The sequence below is a fragment of the Aquarana catesbeiana genome, linkage group LG02 (genome assembly GCF_042186555.1).
Source record: "Aquarana catesbeiana isolate 2022-GZ linkage group LG02, ASM4218655v1, whole genome shotgun sequence".
Taxonomy (NCBI): Eukaryota; Metazoa; Chordata; class Amphibia; order Anura; family Ranidae; genus Aquarana; species Aquarana catesbeiana.
The window spans coordinates 682,142,802-682,161,264 of record NC_133325.1 but is presented as its reverse complement, the minus strand read 5'-3'; the positions used below and the strand labels follow the sequence as shown (position 1 = coordinate 682,161,264).

The 18,463-nt window shown below is 39.2% G+C and overlaps 1 protein-coding gene across 1 annotated transcript in view; it reads left to right on the top strand.

Moving 5' to 3' along the window:
* PITPNM3 (PITPNM family member 3) overlaps positions 1-18,463 on the top strand; it is a 1,020,867-nt gene that overhangs the window by 757,605 nt on the left and 244,799 nt on the right. The window contains exon 6 of the mRNA XM_073616741.1: positions 2,102-2,291. Within this exon, the coding sequence (XP_073472842.1) occupies positions 2,102-2,291 (190 nt within the window). The remainder of the gene's footprint in view (positions 1-2,101; positions 2,292-18,463) is intronic.

Below are 18,463 nucleotides of genomic sequence, written 5' to 3'. Positions count from 1 at the left end.
CTGAGCACTTTTGAACTTCCTCCCAATGTCTTATCTGCAGGTCGAAGAGATGGAGACATAAGTCTTCACTTGAAAAGAAAAAGAGACATCAGGGGTCTTTTTTCCCCTAATACCCCATTTTAATGTCTTATGAAAGACACTTTGTTGGGGGAAAGGGTGTAATCTGTGGCCGCAGTTTTGAAAAGTAAAAGTTTACAACCACCATAGTAATTAGATCACTTTACTGTTATACTTGTGTATTTTATCAGTACAAGTAAAAAACAGGGTCAGTGTGACTACAACAGTGAATGGAATAATAAATGCTGGGGGTACTAGTAGAAAAAAAAGCAAGGACTGCTTGCATGCATGTTGGCAAACTGTGTACAACTAGGGATGGGCGAACAGTTTGGCCCGAGCATGAGTCTGCCTGTTCGGTCTTTCACCGAACACCCGAATTTGCAGGATGTTCGCTGGATGTTCGCGCCGATGAACAACACTCAAATGCACTGAGTGCTGCACAATGCATTCTGTGCCCTGATTGGGCAAACCTTTGGCCAATCATGGCGCAGTGTAAGCTGGTTGTTAGGAAAGGCACGCTGACGCTTCCTTAACAACCGATGAATTATCACTGACAGCTGAATTAAAAAAAAAAGTGCCTGTAAAAAAAATAAAGAAAAAAACGGCATGTGGCCCCCCCCCCCAGTCCATACCAGGTCCTTTGGGTCTGGTATGGATTTTAAGGGGTACCCCATGTCAAAATTTAAAGAAAAAACAGTGTGGGGTTGACCCCAAAATCCATACCAGACCCTTATCCGAGCATGCAGCCCAGCAGGTCAGGAAAATGGGAGGGAACGATCAAGCACCCCCCTCCTGAAATATACCAGGCCACATGAGGGGGTGGGCTTATTGCATGCCATTGCAGAGCCTATCATCTACTAGGACCCCCAGGTCCTTTTCCATCCTAGATTCCCCCAGAGGTTCTCCCCCCAGTGTATAGATTGCATTCATATTTTTGCCACCCAAATGCATTATTTTACATTTTTCTACATTGAACCTCATTTGCCATGTGGTCGCCCACCCCATTAATTTATTAAAAAATAAATAAATACATAGTGTCCCTCGATGTAAATCCACTGTCAATCACAATGCCCGACGGACCTGAAAAATAGAAAAAACGGAAAACGCTTCCGCCTCCATAGGCGGCTACCCGCCATATGCTCTCTCTTCGCTTTGATAGATCTTATATAGGCGAGGCGTGGGGCCACCTGGTGATGTAACTGGGTGGCACCACCCCCTTCTGACGTCACATGATGTCAGAAGGGGGCAGGGCCTGGTATGGACTGGGGGGACCCCATGCTGTTTTTTTCTTTATTTTTTAATAGCCGGGTGCCAGCAATTGTAACCGCGAGTCATTTTAAACTGTATTTTTTTTCTTTAGAAATGTCAGTTTTGCCATAGCATGTTCTGTATATGCTACAAATGCGCCATTTTACAGGTACATTAAGGGAACCCCCCAGGCACGATATTTAAATTTTTCATTTTTATTGTTGCACTTTAAGCATCAATAAAATCACTGCTCCTGAAAAAATTATTGTTTAAAAAAAAACAAAAAAAAAACATACCCCTTTTATGACCAATTACTTGCATATGAGCACTTTTGATTTTTTCCTGTTCAGCTCCCATAGATTTCCATGGGGTCCGCTGTTCAGGTTGGAACATTTCCCCTGTTCGGGAGTTCTGCTGCAAACTAAACAGGGTGGGTGTTCAGCCCATTCCTATGTACAACTGACTAAGCTAAACAAGTGGCAAATATTAATGCATTTGTTAGAACTGATAAAAATATATAAATAATATTTAGGGACAAAAATATATGCACTGTATATACAGTATAAAGCATCAATTCCATGTAAAGAAGTATATCGTGGGTGCTGATTTGTTGATAGAAAATACAATATAAAAAATAGTATCCTGTTTCAATTGATGGTCTCAAATTTCTTCTTAATATTATATTGTAGTTATTGACTAGCCACATCATATTTTCTGTATGCTCTAAGTTATGTACTATAGGTTATAGAAAGGTAGGTGAATAGTAAATTGCATTTTTTTCTGTTTTCTTCTTCAGCCTTAACCCTTACAGCTATGATGAGAACTGCCTAAACATTAGTGAAGATCACATTCCACTAGCTGCCTTACCACTGCTGGCCATCTCCTCTCCTCAGTACCAAGATTCTGTTGCTATGGTGATCAATCGAGCAAATCAAGTTTACAATGAATTCCTGAAGTCTCCAGATGGGGCTGACTTTAATGGACAGGTAGAATTCAATGGCAAATACTGAACTCCAATTTTTTAATGTGTATAGTATGTAAAGGTTCTGTTTGTTGCAAGTCAGTTTATACTAATGTTCCACCAGTGAGAGTTCATCTGTGAGTCTTCACTTAGTATTCCTGGGCCTGGGAATGCTTCTTCAATGCAATCTCCAATGCATTTGGAGGATTTAGTAAAATATGACAATATTTGCCACAGAGTTAGTAGAACGTTATCATCGTCCCTCTGAGCCCAAAAACATAACAGGAACCTTCAGCTTTTACCCCAAAAATTACAGAAACACCTCTTGTGCTAATTCAATTTCATATCTATACAGTATATCTTACCAATCCTTAGATGTGATGGCTGTCTTACTTTTTTTTCTCATTTTCATATTTTCACCTTGCAATCCTGCCAGTAACACACGTCCTGTCCTAAGGTGACAATGTCTTCTCACTAATCAATCAAGATAAAAAAGGAAGCCACACTCCAGAATTAATATTGATATTTATGAATCCATCCAGTGCAAAAGCAGTCCACCCCAACCTTCTTCCACTAGCCAATTTCACTCAAAAATTAGCTTATTCGTAGAGTGTAAGTCACAAGGTGGAAGCATACACAGATTAGTCAAAACACTTGTGGCTTCATATCACTTCGTACCACTAATACATTGTAGCCAGAGTGTATCAGATATCGGACAGGTGATCTGGAAAGGTGCTTTATAACTACAGAATACCCCCTCTCCTCATCTACATACATAACGGGAGGAGTTACAGTGCCTTGAAAGTATTCATACCCCTTGACATTTTCCACATTTTGTCATGTTACAACCAACAACGTAAATGTATTTTATTGGTTTTTTAGACCAACACAAAGTGGCACATAATTGTGAACTGGAAGGATAAATGGTTTTAAAATATTTTTACAAATAAATATCTGAAAAGTGTGGTGTGCATTTGAGTCAATACTTTGTAGAACCGCCTTTAGCTGCAATTACAGCTGCAAGTCTTTGTGGGGATGTCTCTACCAGCTTTGTACATCTAGAGAGTGTATATTTTGCCCATTCTTTTTTGCAAAATAGCTCAAGCTCTGTCAGATTGGATGGAGAGCATCTCTGAACAGCAATTTTCATGTCTTGCCACAGATTCTCAGTTGGATTTAGGTCTGGACTTTGACTGGGCCATTATAACACATGAATATGCTTTGATTTAAACCATTCCATTGTAGCTCTGTCTGTTTTTTTAGGGTCATTGTTCTGCTGGAAGGTGAACCTCCGTCCCAGTCTTGAGTCTTTTGCAGAGGCTAACAGGTTTTCTTCTGAGATTGCCCTGTATTTAGCTCCATCCATCTTCCCATCACATCTGACCAGCTTCCCTGTCCCTGCTGAAGAAAGGCATCACCACAACATGATGCTGCCACCACCAAGTTTTATGGTGGAGATGGTGTGTTCAGGAGGATGTGCAGTGTTGGTTTTCCACCACAACTAGCTTTTTGCTTTTAGGCCAAAAAGTTTCATTTTGGTCTTATCTGATCAGGGCACCTTCTTCCACATGTTTGCTGTGTCCCCCATATGGCTTCTCGCAAACTGCAAAAGGGACTACTTATGGCTTTCATTCAACAATGGCTTTCTTCTTGCCACTCTTCCATAAAGGCCAGATTTGTGGAGTGCACGGCTAATAGTTGTCCCGTGGACAGATTCTCCCACCTGAGCTGTGGATCTCTGCAGCTCCTCCAGAGTTACCATGGGCCTCTTGGCTGCTTCTCCTTGTCCGTCCTGTCAGTTTGAGTGGACGGCGATGTCTTCGTTGGTTTTCAGTTGTGATATACTCTTGCCATTTTTGGATGATCGATTGAACAGTGCTCCATGAGATGTTCAAAGCTTGGGATATTTTTTTATAACCTAACCCTGCTTTAAACTTCTCCACAACTTTATCCCTGACCTGTCTGATGTGTTCCTTGGCTTTCATGATGCTGTTTGTTCACTAAGGTTCTCTAACAAACCTCTGAGGGCTTCATAGAACAGCTGTATTTATACTGAGATTAAATTACACACAGGTGGACTCTATTTACTAATTAGGTGACTTCTGAAGGCAATTAGTTCCACTAGATTTTAGTTAGGGGTATCAGAGTAAAGAGGGCTACTCTGTGTTGGTCTATCACATAAAATCCCAATAAAACACATTTACGTTTTTGGTTGTAACATTACAAAATGTTGAACATTTCAAGGAATACTTTTTCAAGGCACTGTATGTAGTCCACAGAGCTGAACACCATGTTAACTGATAACATTCAGCAGAGGCAGGGAGCACAAGAAGTTTTCACCTCATTCAATTTCTGGTAGGATGAGAATTTGTTTTCACTTTTCAAACAGCTGCCAATGATATGTTTAACAGACCAAAAGGGAACAAATAAGAAAAGTTTATTGTTATTGTTTAAATATACTTTAAACTTTTAAAGCGACTGCAGAATCATTTTATTACAAAATGTATACATGAAAACTTTTCTAAACCTTTGTAAATTGCCTGAGTTTCTGCATGAATGGCTCCTGCACATTTACATTTGCATACATTCATTAAGCAAATTGTATCCAAAATAAAGGTCCACTTGGTAAAAAAAAGTATGCAAGACTCTAATGCCGCGTACAGACGATCAGAATTTCCAACAACCAAACCGTGGATTTATTTCCGACAGATGTTGGCTGAAACTTGTCCGCATACACGCGGTCATTTTTGGAAGTTCCAATTGGCAAGAATGTGCTGACGTACAACACGTACAATGGGACTAGAAAAAGGAAGTTCAACAGCCAGTGCGGCTCTTCCGCTTGATTCCGAGCATGCGTGGAATTTTGTGCGTCGGAATTGTGTACACGCAATCGGAATTTCCGATAACGGATTTTGTTGTCGGAAGATTTGAGATCCAGCTCTCAAATTTTTGTTGTCGGAAATTCCGACAGAAAATGTCCGATGGAGCCTACACGCGGTCGGAATTTCGGTCAACAAGCTCACATCGAACATTTGTTTTGGAAATTCCGATCGTGTGTACGCGGCATTAGATCTTTAAAAGAGTGTAATTAGCCGCAAGAAGTCCACCTAATGAGATGTAAATTATTTTTTGCTCATTTAAATTATAATAAACTTACAAACATTACATTACATAGAGTACATTAGAGTAGGTTGTAGCAAAAAAATAAAAATAAACTTAATTATAATGTCAACATATTACAAACATAATAACAAATCACTGGAACAAAAAAGATAAAGTATAAAGAGGAAAGTATATGGCATTATGCAACCTTCTTCTATTGCATTATGTTGATTATTGAGTCACGTTTATGAGCTATATTGGCACTTTAAATTGTTCCAAAGAAAGAAATGTAAGAAAACATTTTTATTAATATATTTATTAATACTATCTTCATCATAAATGTGGTCAAATCAAGGTGTTTATTGTTCCATAAATTGAATAAGGCATTTCTTGGACATGAAAAGTTATTTTTCTAAGGTAATGAAATGTGAGAAAGCATTGTATCCTTCTTTTACTCTGGGAGTTGTTAAGATTTCCAAAGTTTGTTTACTAATGATTTCACTATGTCAATATAGAATTGACAATATACTGTATATTCAGCTGTGTTACAATTCTGAATCTGGGTGAGAAAGAAAGATATTCTTTTATCTATATACAACTTTTTACGTACATCTGATAATATTTTAAATATGGGGTCACAGTATTCATTAGGTTTGGCACACATAAGTCACATACTGGATGTTGAAAAATACAAAAGTATGAGTTACATCACAGGAGTGCTCTGAGTTTGCATCAATTCGTTTGTATTTGTTTTTCAAAATATTTGTTCTTAGATCAATATAATATTACTATCTTTTGTCTAGAAATCCCTAAATATTTAAACTGTTCTAATATCTTAACTATAATAATATATCAATATATAACAATATATCATATAAATGCTATGTATATCTAGTAGATACAATTTTCTTTGGTTTTAAAAAGTTTAATGGAATTTTGATTTCTTCTTTCTCCAAAAGAATATTAGGAAAAGTCTTTGGGGGTTATTTACGAAAGGCAAATCCACTTTGCACTACAAGTGCAAAGTGCACATGAAATTCCACTGAGAGTGCACTTGGAAGTGCAGTTGCTGTAAATCTGAGGAGTAGATCTGAAATGAGGGGAAGCTCTGCTGATTTTATCATCGAATCATGTGCAAGCTAAAATGCTGTTTTTTATTTTCCTTACATGTCCCCCTCGGATCTACAGCGACTGCACTTCCAAGTGCACTTTAAGTGCAATTTCAAGTGCACTTTGCACTTGTAGTGCAAAGTGGATTTGCCTTTAGTAAATAACCCCCTTTGCATCGTTGGAGTTTGGGTATTTTGACTAGTATATCTATGGAAAAAAATTTGGGGGGGTAAGATTACAGTTGTACAATTTTTAATAAATAGGAATGTTCAAACATTTGTTCAATCTCTTTAGGCAATGATTTAAATTAACCACTTCCATTCCGGGCCTATTCTGGCACTCCTCTTCTACATGTAAACATCATTTTTTTGCTAGAAAATTACTCAGAACCCAAAAACATTATATATGTTTTTTAGCAGAGCCCCTGGGGAATAAAATGGCAGTCATTACAACTTTTAATGTCACACAGTATTTGCAGGTTTTTGGGGGAAAAAAATGGTTTCATTATTAAAAAAAAACAAAACAGTAAAGTTAGCCCAACTTTTTCGTATAATGTGAAAGATGATGTTACGCTGAGTAAATAGATACCTAACATGTCACGCTTTGGCGCCAAACTTTGGTACTTAAAAATCTCCATAGGCGACGCTTTAAAAATGTTTACAGGTTACCAGTTTAGAGTTACAGAGGGGGCATTGGGCTAGAATTATTGCTCTCACTTTAGCGTTTGCGACGATACCTCACATGTGTGGTTTGAACGTCAATTACTTAGGTATGCATTTGCTTCTGCGTGCAAACACGCAGGGATGGGGGCTATTTAAAAATTGTTTTTTTTTTTTTTAATCGTTAATTTTATTTTTATTTTTTTACACTTTCCCCTTAAAAAAAAAAAAAAATTCTGATCACTTTTATTCCTAGTATAAGGAATGTACACATCCCTTGTAATAGGAATAGGGCATGACAGGTCCTCTTTATGGAGAGATGTGGGGTCTTTAAGACCCCACATCTCTCCTCTAGGTAGAAAAGACTGAGATCAAAAAAGATCTAGGCCTTTTCAGCCATGTACATGGCAGTGTTTACATCTGCTGGGCTGAACGTATCGTCATAACGTCACGCCTGGGCCTCTGAAGGTCATAGAGACTGCCGGGGATGATCTGGTCCACGGTTTCCTCTATGATTAACACACCGACGGATACCTTCTCCGACTCGCTGATCACTCGGGCGATCCGCCTGTAGGAACAATCAAGTGGTTGAACAGCCACAATGACTGTTCTTATGGTGTAAGGAATTACCGGCTGAAAAGAATGATATCTGAATGATGCCTGCAGCTGCAGGCATCATTTAGATATCGCCACTCAAAGTCCAGGATGTCATATGACGGCCTTGGGCTGGAATTGGATAAAAATCAAATAGGATATCCACGCTAAAACATAAAAATTACAAATGAGCAGCCGCTTAAGCAATCTATGACACTAAATGCAAGAATTATTATAAATAAATGAAGCAGCGCTAAAAAATTTAACTCAATAATGTGAAAGCACAAAAATCAATAAATATAATGACATCGAACTTATTAAAGAGAAACTGCAGTCTGCTCACATTTATAATAAAACATCTTTGCCATTCTGAAGCTTCCCTCCAACTACTTTGCATATTATTTGATATATATTGTGATTCTGTACTTGCCAAATATGCTGCAGAAATCTCCCTCCACTAAGTCTGGCTGCAGCCATTTTAACTGTGGACAGCTGAAGCTGCTGTCTGTTCCTTTCCTGGATTTACACAGAGGGACACCTCCAGCTCTGCAGCTCTCATTGGCCCTCTTATGACTCCCTCCCCCCTTCCTGGCAAGTGTGAGTGAGAGAGAGAGCTGTGCATGATGTCATAAGCCTAGGGTTTTTACCAGACAAGAAACAGGAAGTGAGCTGTATAAGGTATTTACTGGCAGAAAAAAATGTTTTACTATTCAAAGATAAAACAACAAGGGCAGAGGATTTAATAGATGGAAAGTTGAAAAAAATGACTGAAGTTCCACTTTAAAAAATGTGTATAAAGAAATCACACCATACCACTTGTATATAGCAATAAAAACAGATACAATTGCTCTCCCAAAAAGCAGCAGTCTGTGTGGCTGCACCATACTTATACGGCGGTCAGCAAGCGTGTGTGATGTTGAAGCGTTGTAGCATATATTGCTATATGCATGTTTTTTAAACCTATTGCCCAAGGATTTGCTTAGTGTGATTCCCTTTGCAAGTTTCACTTGTTATTTTTTGAATAAATGTTTTTTATGGGTTAACTATGGGCGCATGTGCTTTTTTTTTTCATCCTGCTGATGAACCAACCCTGACTGGATCACGCTTGGCTCTTTGGGGTTTCCCTCATAAGGAGATGTAACACGTGCATTTGACCATACTATTTGATGGTCCATGGGATCCATTAAGAGGCTTTAATACTTGGTGTCAGCTGGTGGTGGAAGCGACTATGAATTGTGATTGTGGGGTCACTTGGTGGGGCAAGTGAATTGTGGTTGATTTGTTTCCTTATTTTACATATATTTTTCTTTTTTGAATGGGCTCTTATGGACACTTATTTATTTATTTGGTGTGATTTCTTTATACACATTTTTCACTTAAGCTTGATGTCTTTATATTGATTCATTTTTGTGTTTTCACATTACTGAGTTCAATTTTTTAGTGCTGCTTCATTTATTTATTACAATTATTTAAATTAGATTTAAAATAAGGTTTTTCTGTGTTTTTTCTTAAGGAACATTATTGATTGAGAAAAATATGCTTTAAAACCTGAAATCTTACTGAAACTCGCTATTTCTTTCATTAAGTTGGGTATTAGGAATAATGGCTGAGCTGTAAAAAGTTGTGACACGTAGACTGAAAAGTAAGAGACCGTCAGCGAAAGCTGCTATTTTGTATTCTTTGTTGCTACAGTTTATGCCATGGATATCACTGCTTTCTCAATTTTTATTTGGTAGTGTTGCCATAACTAAAATAAAAAGAGGAAAATTGCACCCTTGTCTTGCCCAATGTGTATTTTAAAGTTTTCTGTATAAGGGCATCCTGATTCTGGCACTTGTGTTTTGGATATAGTTTTTAAGAAAGCCAATTTTATTTTTCTAAAAATGTCCACTTGGCACGGTCAAATGCTTTTTCTGCATCTGTCATTACTTATAAGGATTCTGGTATTTTGGTTTGAAGTGTGGCTGAGGTATGAGGTGAAGGTACCCCAAGTTTGTTTACTGAAAATCTGATGTGATCTATACTCCAACCAAATTTCAGAGGACCTTGAAGGAATTATAGGCATAAGTAAAGTTAGAAAGCAAACAAAGCTAAGAAGTTTTTTGAAGAACCCGTGTTCATCAACCCATATTAAGAAAAACCTATTACAGGTGGAGAAAAATATGTTTTTGTTGTTATTTTTACAGCAAGAGTGCACTGTGCAAAGATGGAGGTAAAAAGATGCACTTCTGTTAAACCTGGTGACCATCTACATGATGTCCACAGATATCAACATGTATACATCTCTACAAGTAAATTATGGTGGTTTCTTAAGGGCCTCTTTCCATGTCATTACATCTTTATTTATATTCTTGTTTTCATATTTTCTAATAGGTTTTTTGTTTTTGACATGCTACATTCATTTTTTATGTCTTTTTTTATTAAGCTTTATGGACTACTTCTATGGCCACTGATATTGTTCTTATTTCCCAATTCAGTACCATCTTTCTTTTTTCTTTTCTTTACGAATAATGGTTTTTATTTCTATGTGTGTGTACATGTATGTTTTCAATGCTACATGTGTGTGCACATAGGGATTGTTGTGCATGGATACGGATGTGTATATGTTTATGTGCGTGTGTATAGACATGCGTTTAATATTCTATGCATTTATTATTCATTCCTTCCTCTTCTCAGTACATATTTGCATATATATAAATATACAGTCAGGTCAGGTCATATTGGGACATTGACGCAATTCTAATCTTTTTGGCTCTATACACCACCACAATGAATTTGACATGAAACAAACAAGATGTTCTTTAACTGCGGACTTTCAGCTTTAATTTGAGGGTATTTACATCCAAATCAGGTGAACAGTGTAGGAATTACAACAGTTTGTATATGTGCCTCCCACTTTTTAAGGGACCAAAAGTAATGGGACAATTGGCTGCTCAGATGTTCCATGGCCAGGTGTGTGTTATTCCCTCATTATCCCATTTATAAGGAGCGGATAAAAGGTCCAGAGTTAATTTCAAGTGTGCTATTTGCATTTAGAATCTGTTGCTGTCAACTCTCAATATGAGATCCAAAGAGCTGTCACTATCAGTGAAGCAAGCCATCTTTAGGCTGAAAAAACAAAACAAACCCATCAGAGAGCTAGCAAAAACATTAGGTGTGGCCAAATCAACTGTTTGGAACATCCTTAAAAAGAAAGAACTCACCGGTGAGCTTAGCAACACCAAAAGACCCGGAAGACCACGGAAAACAACTGTGGAGGATGACCGAAGAATTCTTTCCCCCTTCACAACAGTTGGCCAGGTCAAGAACATTCTCCAGGAGGTAGGTGTATGTGTGTCAAAGTCAACAATCAAGAGAAGACTTCACCAGAGTGAATACAAAGGGTTCACCACAAGATGTAAACCATTGGTGAGCCTCAGAAACAGGAAGGCCAGATTAGAGTTTGCCAAACAACATCTAAAAAAGCCTTCACAGTTCTGGAAAAACATCCTATGGACAGATGAGACCAAGATCAACTTGTACCAGAGTGATGGGAAGAAAAGAGTATGGAGAAGGAAAGGAACTGCTCATGATCCAAAGCATACCACCTCATCAGTGAAGCATGGTGGTGGTAGTGTCATGGCGTGGGCATGTATGGCTGCCAATGGAACTGGTTCTCTTGTATTTATTGATGATGTGACTGCTGACAAAAGCAGCAGGAGGAATCCTGAAGTGTTTGGGGTAAAATTATCTGCTCATATTCAGCAAATTGCTTCAGAACTCATTGGATGGCGCTTCGCAGTGCAGATGGACAATGACCCGAAGGATACTGCAAAAGCAACCAAAGAGTTTTTTTTAAGGGAAATAAGTGGAATGTTATGCAATGGCCAAGTCAATCACCTGACCTGAATTTGATTGAGCATGCATTTCACTTGCTGAAGACAAAACTGGAGGGAAAATGCCCCAAGAACAAGCAGGAACTGAAGACAGTTGCAGTAGAGGCCTGGCAGAGCATCACCAGGGATGAAACCCAGCGTCTGGTGATGTCTATGCGTTCCAGACTTCAGGCTGTAATTGACTGCAAAGGATTTGCAACCAAGTATTAAAAAGTGAAAGTTTGATGGATGATTGTTAATCTGTCCCATTACTTTTGGTCCCTTAAAAAGTGGGAGGCACATATACAAACTGTTGTACTTCCTACACCGTTCACCTGATTTGGATGTAAATACCCTCAAATTAAAGCTGAAAGTCTGCAGTTAAACAACATCTTGTTCGTTTCATTTCAAATCCATTGTGGTGGTGTATAGAGCCAAAAAGATTTTAATTGTGGTAGAAACCCTTGCTCATCAAAAAATATGGCTGCATGACTCCCATTTTCTAAAGGCCAAATGGATGAGCTGCAGACTTCTAGGAAAATTGCTCTGTGGATAGATGGGAAAAAAGTTAAACTTTTGCATTATTGCAGTAACAGTTTCTAAAACCACATTGCCTAATTTCACAGTTATATGTAATTAGTCGAACAGCTTAAAGGCCCATTCCTGCTTCCCCCTAGTCCTTCCCCATGCATTTATTTGTTTACAAATGCCAGTTATAAAAATTTATTTTATATTATCAGTTCTTTTTGGTGCAAATACATGATGCACCTAGTCCAATAGCAACCGTACCACCTAGATCTTGTACAGGAATCACTTGGGACAGAAAGTGAAGGAAAATTCTCAGGTGGGGTCATAAACATAAATAAAAACCTGACAGGAGTGTTAACTCTGCCTCAGTAAGTGTATGTAACATTTGTATGTTTATATTATACCAAGTGCATAACTTTTATTTGTATTTTTGATACAGGGGTTTGTTTTGGGAGGGAGATACGTGCATATAAGGTTTAGAATAGATGCTTGGTGCACAACTTTTTTCTAGGTGCTTACAAACAGCAAGCTAAGAACAACAGAAAACACTTTCAGAAAAAAATCTTTGCAGCAGGGACGTACAGTCAGGGGAGGCAGGTGAGGCAGAGCTTCACCTGCCATGAACATAAAAAAAAAAACAAAGCAAAAAAAGATCGAGCTTCGAGGGTCGTAGCTCCGTGACCTTGGGTCACAGAGATTTGGGGGGTAGGTAGCTGAAGTCATAACCCACCACTGGTCAAAATTTGGGGCTCCTATGACCTATGTTTCTGGAGATATGGGGCTCCTTGCGCAGCCTGTCGGAAGCTACATACAGAACGGCCAGTTTAAATACAAGCTGGCACACTCTCTTTACAGCAGACGGAGAGGATGAGCTCACAGTGCCTCTCCTCACTTCTTGTCAGAGGCACTGAGCTCAATGGGCAGCTTGGAGCCTTGGACCAATGATAAAGTACCATTGGCCCAAGCTGTCCAATAAAAATGCTGTACTGGAGGCTGTCCTCTCACTGCAGTGTCATAGAAGGGGGCATGTGTCTAAAAGACACATGCTCCCTTCCAGCCCAGCCCTCTCTTAACTACAAGGAAAAAACGGGTTTATGTGTATAAGATTTACCCACAATCCCATATTTTTCTCACACAGTTAAGAGGGAGAATGAGAATCTGCTGCTGTTGAAAAGGTACTGTTCTAATCCATCTAAATCATATTTTTATATGCTATATGTACAGTTTTTGAAAATATAGTAAATTACCTGAAAACAATATATAATTATTTGTATATTACTTACTTATGGTAATAAACCCCTTGCCACCCAGGCCAATTCTGACACTTCTCTCCTACATATAAAGATCATAATTTTTTTGCTAGAAAATTACTCAGAACCCCCAAACATTATATGCCCCGAGCTACATCACCAATCTTATCTCCAAATATCACCCAAACCGTCATCTCCACTCTTCTCAAGCTCTCTCATCTCCTCCTTCCATGCTCGTCTCCAGGATTTCTCCAGAGCCTCTCCCATCCTCTGGAACTCGCTACCTCAACCTGTCCGGCTATCCCCTACTTTTGCTACCTTCAGGCGATCCCTGAAAATTCATCTCTTCAGGGAAGCCTATCACACCTCCAACTAATCTTTTACCACTTCCATCAGCTCATTCCCCACAGTTACAACCTTTTGTACCACCTGCCCCACTCTATTAGATTGTAAGTTCTTCTGAGCAGGGCCCTCTTAATTCTCTTGTATTTTATTTTATTATAACTGTATTATCTCCCTTTTATATTGTAAAGTGCTGCGTAAACTGTTGGCGCTATATAAATCCTGTATAATAATAATAATAATTATATATATATATATATATATATATATATATATATATATATATACAGTATCTAACAAAAGTGAGTACACCCCTCACATTTTTTGTAAATATTTTATTATATCTTTTCATGTGACAACACTGAAGAAATGACACTTTTCTACAATGTAAAGTAGTGAGTGTACAGCTTGTATAACAGTGTAAATTTTCTGTCCCCTCAAAATAACTCAACACACAGCCATTAATGTCTAAACTGCTGGCAACAAAAGTGAGTACAACCCTAAGTGAAAATGTCCAATTTGGTTCCAAAGTGTCAATATTTTGTTTGGCCACCATTATTTTCCAACACTGCCTTAACCCTCTTGGACATGGAGTTCACCAGAGCTTCACAGGTTGCCACTGGGGTCCTCTTCCACTCCTCCATGATAACATCACAGAGCTGGTGGATGTTAGAGACCTTGCACTCCTTCACCTTCCATTTGAGGATGCCTCACAGATGCTCAATAGGGTTTAGGTCTGGAGACATGCTTGGCCAATCCATCACCTTTACCCTCAGCTTCTTTAGCAAGGCAGTGGTCATCTTGGAGGTGTGTTTGGGGTCGTTATCATGTTGGAATATTGCCCTGTGGCCCAGTCTCCGAAAGGGAGGGGATCATGCTCTGCTTCAGTATGTCACAGTACATGTTGGCATTCATGGTTCCCTCAATGAACTGTAGCTCCCCAGTGTCGGCAGCACTCATGCAGCCCCAGACCATGACACTCCAACCACCATGCTTGACTGTAGGCAAGACTCACTTGTTTTGTACTCCTCACCTGGTTGCCACCACACACGCTTGACACCATCTGAACCAAATACGTTTATTTTGGTCTCATCAGACCACAGGTTCCAGTAATCCATGTCCTTAGTTTGCTTGTCTTCAGCAAACTGTTTGCCAGCTTTCTTGTGCATCATCTTTAGAAGAGGCTTCCTTCTGGGAGGACAGCCATGTAGACCAATTTGATGCAGTATGCGGCGTATGGTCTGAGCACTGACAGGATGACCCCCACCCCTTCAACCTCGGCAGCAATGCTGGCAACACTCATATCTCTATTTCCCAAAGACAACCTCTAGATACGACGCTAAGCATGTCTACTCAACTTCTATGGTCGACCATGGGAAGGCCTGTTCTGAGTGGAACTTGTCCTGTTAAACCGCTGTATGGTCCTGGCCACCGTGTTGCAGCTCAGTTTCAGGGTCTTGGCAATCTTCTTATAGCCTATGCCATTTTTATGTAGAGCAACAATTCTTTTTTCACAGATCCTCATAGAGTTCTTTGCCATGAGGTGCCATGTTGAACTTCCAGTGACCAGTATGAGAGAGTGAGAGTGATAACACCAAATTTAACACACCCGATCCCCATTCACAACTGAGACCTTGTAACACTAACGAGTCACATGACACCAGAAAGGGAAAATGGCTAATTGGGCCCAATTTGGGCATTTTCACTTAGGGGTGTACTCACTTTTGTTGCCAGTGGTTTAAACGTTAATGGCTGTGTGTTGAGTTATTTTGAGGGGACAGCAAACTTACACTGCCATACAAGCTGTACACTCACTATTTTATATTGTAGCAAAGTGGCATTTCTTCAGTGTAGTCACATGAAAAGGTATAATAAAATATTTACAAAAATGTGAGGGGTGTAATCACTTTTGTGAGATACTATATATAATTATACACACACACACATATATATATATATATATATATATATATACATACATACATACATACATACTTACATATATATATTTTTTTAGCAGACACCCTAGAGAACAAAATAATGGTCGTTGTTGCAACTTTTTATGTCACACATTTTTTGCGCAGCATTTTTCAAATGCGTTTATTTTGGAAAGAAACTGTATCATGAATAAAAAAAAAAACACAAGTTGAGAGTACACTCAGCTCATGGAAACCTGTTAGCACAAAGTATGTGTAAAGGGCACAACCTTGCCACAACTTCATTTATGCAGACCCTGAAGAATAAATGTGCAAAATTCCATTAATTAAACCCACAATTGCTTTTTTTAATCACTACCTTTCTTTTATACTGTCTTTTCAAAACAACAAATGCAATCATATAGGGGTTTAATGAAATAATTTGTGTATATTGTAACACTTTTGGTAGAAAGCTGGCAGTCTTGCACTTAGCTTTATAAAGGGCTAGACATGGTCCTTCTGATACTTTGCTGTGTGAAAAAGGAGCTTGACTGTTTTGTACTGCCATGATTTTGCAATAAAGTGAAAATGTTGTTAATACAAAGACTTGTGTGAGGATGTACTACATTTTTGCATGCTTGAAGTTTCTCTAAGTTACCAAACACACTTGGTAGTTAAATAGTACTTTTTCCCATTGGAGTCTATACATCAAGCCCAAAAAGAGGGACATTTATGACAACAGAGTAACAAAAGGATTTAGTTCTAAAAACAGACAGCTGGGAGCAATGCAACCTATTTGTAACTAAAAATACCAGCATGGATGCTAGAACTAATAGTTCTACAAAACCTAGAACTCTATATATATATATTTGGTATTTGCATCCTTTTTGTGTTGGGTGGAATAAAAAAATTGGATGAGGGCCCGCCTTTGCCCTAAAAGGGCCCTGGCCATCAGAATTCTTTGTTGGCAATTTGGCAGATATGTGATGGCCAGAATACATTTTAGATACTAAACTGACTTTTTCTCCAAGCAAAAAACATACATTTTCAAATTTTAGTTTTGGCTGTGGCAATTAAGATGTAGATTACACCAATAGCACTACAGCAATGGTCTCCCACTCTGTACCTAATTGCTGAACTGCATGTAGGCTCTACGTGTATCTAACTGAACCCTGATATTATTTATATTCAAAATGTGTGTGTGTGTGTGAAAATATATAGTATATACAGTATCTCACAAAAGTCAGTACACCCCTCACATTTTTGTAAATATTTTATTATATCTTTTCAGGTGACAACACTGAAGAAGTGACACTTTGCTACAATGTAAAGTAGTGAGTGTACAGCTTGTATAACAGTGTAAATTTGCTGTCCCCTCAAAATAACTCAACACACAACCATTAATGTCTAAACCTCTGGCAACAAAAGCGAGTACACCCCTAAGTGAAAATGTCCAAATTGGGCCCAATTAGCCATTTTCTCTCCCCGATGTCATGTGACTTGTTAGTTTTACAAGGTCTCAGGTGTGGTAAATTTGGTGTTACAAACAAGATATTTGGGAGGCACACCCTAAAAGATGCATTAAAGATGGTGCAGCCATAATACCATACGATAGAAGAAAATATTACAGCGCACACATGCAAAAAAGACATTTGGTGTTATCGTGCTCAAACTCTCATACTATTCACTGGAAGTTCAGCATCTCCAAATTGGGCCCAATTAGTCATTTTAGTCATGTGACTCTTTAGTGTTACCAGGTCTCAGGTGTAAATGGGGAGCAGGTGTGTTAAATTTGGTGTTATCGCTCTCTCTCATACTGGTCACTGGAGGTTCAACATGGCACCTCATGGCAAAGAACTCTCTGAGGATCTGAAAAAAAGAATTGTTGCTCTACATAAAGAAGGTCTAGGCTATAAGAATACTGCCAAGGCCCTGAAACTGAGCTGCAGCATGGTGGCCAAGACCATACAACGGTTTAACAGGACAGGTTCCACTCAGAGCAGGCCTTCCCATGGTCGACCAAAGAAGTTGAGTGCACGTGCTCAGCGTCATAGCCAGAGGTTGTCTTTGGGAAATAGACGAATGAGTGCTGCCAGCATTGCTGCAGAGGTTGAAGGGGTGGGGGTCAGCCTGTCAGTGCTCAGACCATATGTCGCACACTGCAACAAATTAGACTGCATGGCTGTCGTTCCAGAAGGAAGCCTCTTCTAAAGATAATGCAAAGGAAAGCCCGCAAACATTTTACTGAAGACAAGCAGACTAAGGACATGGATTACTGGAACCATGTCCTGTGGTCTGATAAGACCAAGATAAACTTATTTGATTCAGATAGTGTCAAGCGTGTGTAGCGGCAACCAGGTGAGGAGTACAAAGACAAGTGTATCTTGCCTAGCATGGTGATCGGAGTATCATGGTCTGGGGCTGCATGAGTGCTGCCGGGACTGGGAAGCTTCAGTTCATTGAGGGAATCATGAATGCCAACATGTACTGTGACATACTGAAGCAGAGCCTTTTGGAGACTGGGCTGCAGGGCAGTATTCCAACATGATAACGACCCCAAACACACCTCCAAGACGACCATTGCCTTGCCAAAGAAGCTGAGGGTAAAGGTAATGGACTGGGCAAGCATGTCTCCAGACCTAAACCCTATTGAGCATATGTAGGGCATCTGCAAATGGAAGGTGGAGGAGCGCAAGGTCTCTAACACGCACCAGCTCCGTAATGTCGTCATGAAGGAGTGGAAAAGGACCCCAGTGGCAGCCTGTGAAGCTCTGATGAACTCCATGTCCAAGAGGGTTAAGGCAGTGCTGGAAAATAATGGTGGCCACACAAAATATTGACA